At 40.4% G+C, this 4,872-nt stretch overlaps 1 protein-coding gene across 1 annotated transcript in view; it reads left to right on the top strand.

Moving 5' to 3' along the window:
- Positions 1-4,659, top strand: part of LOC146960683 (cleavage and polyadenylation specificity factor subunit 3-like) — a gene marked incomplete at its 5' end in the record, with an annotated part of 13,871 nt that extends 9,212 nt beyond the window's left edge. The window contains 4 exons of the mRNA XM_085772158.1: positions 1,426-1,513; positions 1,620-1,686; positions 1,873-1,969; positions 4,510-4,659. Of these exons, the coding sequence (XP_085628284.1) occupies positions 1,426-1,513; positions 1,620-1,686; positions 1,873-1,969; positions 4,510-4,659 (402 nt within the window). The remainder of the gene's footprint in view (positions 1-1,425; positions 1,514-1,619; positions 1,687-1,872; positions 1,970-4,509) is intronic.
- Between the last annotated feature and the right edge of the window lie 213 nt (positions 4,660-4,872).

Genomic DNA, 4,872 nt, shown 5'->3' with positions numbered 1-4,872 from the left:
GCAGAGCAGAGATCCGAGAGCAGGACTTTCCTCCGCGCAAGAGGAAACACTCTGCGCAGGCAGCTGTGACCAAGTGCGAGCACACAGTTTGAGCACGAGCAGGGCAAACTTGAATGCGAAAGCAAAGTTTGAGCACGAGCAGGGCAACTTTGAATCCGAGAGCACAGGTTTAAACATCGAGCACATAGTTTGAGCGCGAGCAGAGTAAATTTGAATATGAGAGCAGAGTTTTCTGAACGTCAAATCAAAAAGTAATGCTCTCAAATCAACATAATATGCTCTTGATTTATGATAGAAAATAACCTCCATAGGCCGCCATCTTGGTCCGGGGTTCTGACCATAGACATAATATACATCTGACCAGCAGTCAGACCCTTGTAGAACACATTTCAGTGTGTTTATGCATGTGGGTGTGTGTCTGAGTATGTAAGTGTATGTTTAATACATTAAAAAAAAATTATAAAGATTTTTTGTTGTTGTTGTATCATAAACATATGTCTGACATTTATAATAAACCAAACGGCTTGAAAATCGGTTGAATATTCAGTGAGTTATGGCGATTTTAATGGTTGATAGACGTCTGCCTCTGTTGACTAGTGCAGTAAGTAGACACGGCTTCCCCCTGACCAAGATGGCCGCCGCGTTGACGCATTCCACTCAATAGAGTTGCCTAGGAACGCGGCATCTAGTCAGTATATATATATCTATGCTGCAGTAGAAGCTGTAACTTCCTGTTTCCTCTGTGTGTGTGTGTGTGTGTGTGTGTGTGTGTGTGTGTGTTTCAGGCGACGTGGAGCAGGTCGAGGGGACGGAGAAAATCACGGTGAAGATCTTTAAGAGCATCACGCTGGTTCACGAGGCCGGGATGGTCGTACTGGAGGTCGGACACTCGAACGCAACACGACACTTTTTACACTCATCATCCACCACATGTCGCCTGAAGTGGCTAAAACTCACCTGTTTATCAAAACTTTATTAACTCTGAGCACACGAACACGTCTGTTTTTATTTAAACCAGTTTAGAAACATTAAATATACAGTTTATGACATGGTTATGTAGCTGCAGTCAGGTTTTATTAATGCTCAGTATTTGTTCTACATGTTTATTTCAAACTATTTTGTATATTTTATAATTTTATTTATGTTTTTAGACACAGATCTCACTCAGACCTGGTTACAGATACATTATTAGCCAGTTAATACATTCATTACACAGATATATACAATAATTATGACAATTTTTTATTTTTATCACACTTTTTCAAACACTACAAAAATCTCAACACAAATAAAACAGAGAAGAATGTAAAAACAACAGACAATTGAAGTAAAAAACTCGATAAACTAATTGATGCAGCAATAAAATTTATAAATCAATAAATAACTGAAATAAAATTATTAATAATGAAAATGTTCTCGTCTCAGTGGGTCGCCAACCCGCTCAACGACATGTACGCAGACGCCGTCACCACGGTGATCCTGGAGGTCCAGTCCAACCCCACCGCCCAGAAATGTCAGTGAACGCATCACGAGGGAATTTATTTTAATTTCACTGATGAACAGAAACTTTACTGACGCTTGTTTGTTTGTTTGTTTGTTTGTTTGTTTGTTTGTTTCAGTCCACGAGGGCAGGAAGGAAACCTTCGACATGGAGCTGTTCGTCGAGCGACTGGAGCTGATGCTGCAGTGAGTCTGAACACCTGCAAAATGGTTTTAATGGTTAAAATATCGGACAAAACTGTAGAATCTGACACTTTTTAAGTTAAAATTAAACCTAATTGATCCAAATATAAGAGAATAAAACTTTTAAATGAAGGTAGAGATTAAATATTTTCTGTTTTCACCTGGTAAAATGTTTTTTTTCTGTTTCAGCGACATGTTCGGGGACGACTGCGTGAATTTCAAAGACAGTAAAAGCCTGAGTGTGACGGTGGACGGAGTCACGGCGTGCATCGACCCAGAGACCAGAGTGAGTCCAGCGTCTGACATCTATTCTATACACGAACATTAAAGGGATAGTTCAATATTTTGGCAAATTCGCCTACAGTATAGGGTTGTCACGATACCAGAATTTCAGTAGTCGATAATCAATATCTGTGAATTTCCACGATTCTCGATACTAATTCGATACCACGATTAAAAAAACAAAAACAAAACAGAACCCATGTACTTTTAAATTCACTACTTTATTGAAAACTATTTCAACATCTTTTTGCACAGAATTTAATAGGGCTGCCCCCAAATAGTCGACCAAGCACTGGTTGACTAGAGCACTGGAAAAGAGATTAACGACACCACCATTGACTCCCGTGGTAAGGGTTTTGCGCCCCGAGTGGCAGGATATGGGTATTGCAAAAGCGCCCAGAAAACTCATTCACTCCAATGTAGCTATGTGTGTTGCCCACTTGCTTGTAGATTGATGAAAACGGCCGTGTTTTTGTTTTTAGGTGTCTAGGTCATATCAAATTACACTTGTAATTTGTTTATTTGTCCGTCCTGGGTGAGGGATCCCTCCTCTGTTGCTCACCCTGAGGTTTCTCCGATTTTTCCCTGTTAAAAGGGTTTTCCATGGAGTTTTTCCTCAGTTGATGTGAGGGTCTAAGGACAGAGGATGTTGTTACGATGCCATGTAAAGCCCTTTGAGACAAACTGTTTGTAAAAACGGGCTATACAAATAAAATTGCCTTGCCTTGCCTTGCCTTGCCTTGCCTTGCCTTGCCTTGCCTTGCCTTGCCTTGCCTTGCCTTGCCTTGCCTTGCCTTGCCTTTATTACAAAATGTAGATTGAAACATTAATGTAGACAACTATTTTTTTTTATTTTTACTCGCCTATGTGTTAATGTTTATCTGTAAAGGATCCTCAATGATGCTATTAATGTGGGTGATCTATAAATGTCCTTAAATTATTGAAAATACCACACTTGCTCATTCACCAACAATGCAGAGATGTCAGTTCTTGGGCGCTTTTGCAAAACCCATATTCCGCCATCAGGAGGCGCTTCCATTGGACCAATGCGTGTCGTTACTCGCTTTTCCAGTGCTCTATGGTTGACCAAAAAAATCATTAGCCAACCAAAATTTCAATGGTCGATTGGTCGCAGGAAAAAAAAAAAAAACATTTGGAGCCCTGTCTTGTCAAAATTAAGTCAAAATCAATATAACTGAACTATATATAAAGGCTATAGGGCTTTTAATTTGAAGGGCCAGATACAGGAAGTCGTGACATGATGAGTCGACTAATGACGACTATTGGTCGACCAAGGGAATTATGGTGATAGGAGAATTTGCCAAAATGTTGAACTATCCCTTTAACGTCTGGTTCATCATAATGGTATTTAAAGGGTTCCTACGCAAGTATGGAAAGTATGGGAAAGTATGGAATTTGATTTTATACATTTCCAGGTCTGGAAAAGTATGGAAAATGGAAATTATTGTATGGAAATGATCTGGCTTAATACTTAAAGGTTGAATAATATTTATTAAAAGCTATATTTTTTCAAAAATAATACATCCATGGGGCCTTTAGAGGGGTACAGAATGAAAGTATTGCTTTTCCATAAAAAAATTTTTTTTAGTCTGAATTATTATTTTTAATTTTTTTGACGGGCTCGACAATGACTTTCTGTCAACGTTCTGTTTACATTCGTACCTGCCTGTAGCCGACATGTGGCTCAGTTCTCCGCTGTTTTCCTGCCTCCTCCCGGTCCTATGCGTTTGTTTCCAACCAAGCCTTTTTAATAATCAATCGGTGGATCAATGGATCATCATATACTTGTTAGGATGGGTGTATTTGTGTAGTCTTATCTGTCATAAACACGTTTATCGTCGCGGACTTTCGGTGCCACGGAGCTCCTTTTTTTTTTTTTTTTTCAACTTGACGAGAGCAGTGACAGCGGAGGCTCTGAGGCTCTGAGCAGCAGCGGTGTGGAAGGCAGAGAGCCTCCACTCTCCCTGTAACAAGCTACAAGTCATTTATTATGCTGTTAATGACGGTAAAAATGAAACATAAGGTAAATATCCTGCTTAGCTCTCCTCCTCTGCTGTCCTCTGTTCAGAGCGGAGTCCCTAGCAACGGCCCGTTTTACCTAGCAACGGTCTGGCAATCGACTGCTGGAATTCTTTTCCTGTTGTTTTTCTTGTAATTCTACGTAGTCAACCTTTAATACTTATCTGGGTTTGGTCTTATCTGAAGTTATCTGGGTTAATTATTTTTGTATGTGCTACCTATATCTACAATCTCCTGGAAATTATTTGGTTACATAATGGCATACACATTCAGAATAATGAAAACAAATGATTAATTGCATGATTTGTTTATATAATGCACAACTATTTACTCAAATATCACAAATTATTGAACATTTTTTACTGAGAAGTCTGGAAATTAGGGTCTGGAAAAAGTATGGAATTTGGAAATTTCAAATGTGTAGGAACCCTGGGTATAAATCAATACTCAATAATCAGCTGATAACACCATGATGACCTCTGACCTCTGACCTCTGACCCTCAGGCCGTGACCTGCGCGGACGACGACTCTCTGAGGGAGATGGTGGAAGTGGCCGTCCACCGTCTCTACGACGCCCTAAGCCCCGCCTTCACGCCACGCCCCCTCTGTGATGTCATCAGCAGCAGCAGCAGCGCGTTGCCGTCGGTGATGTAGCGGTGGACGATGAACTGACGTTTCTCTGTCACACTCTCTTCAGTCCTCGTAGTATCGATCGATGGCCAATAATCGGTCGATAACGGACCGATGCAGATGTTCGTTCGTTCATTTCTTTGACTCGAGGACTTTTGAGTTTTTCCAGCTTCTTCGTTGGAAACTTGGTTCCAAAGGAATCGGCTTCAGGAGACGGACCACCAATACCTTTATTGA

This window comes from Trachurus japonicus, unplaced genomic scaffold, assembly GCF_045865225.1.
Source record: "Trachurus japonicus isolate A0001 unplaced genomic scaffold, Traja_1.0 AP030134.1".
NCBI lineage: Eukaryota > Metazoa > Chordata > Actinopteri > Carangiformes > Carangidae > Trachurus > Trachurus japonicus.
Note: the sequence above shows the minus strand (reverse complement) of the source record. Positions and strands in the feature narration are given on the sequence as shown.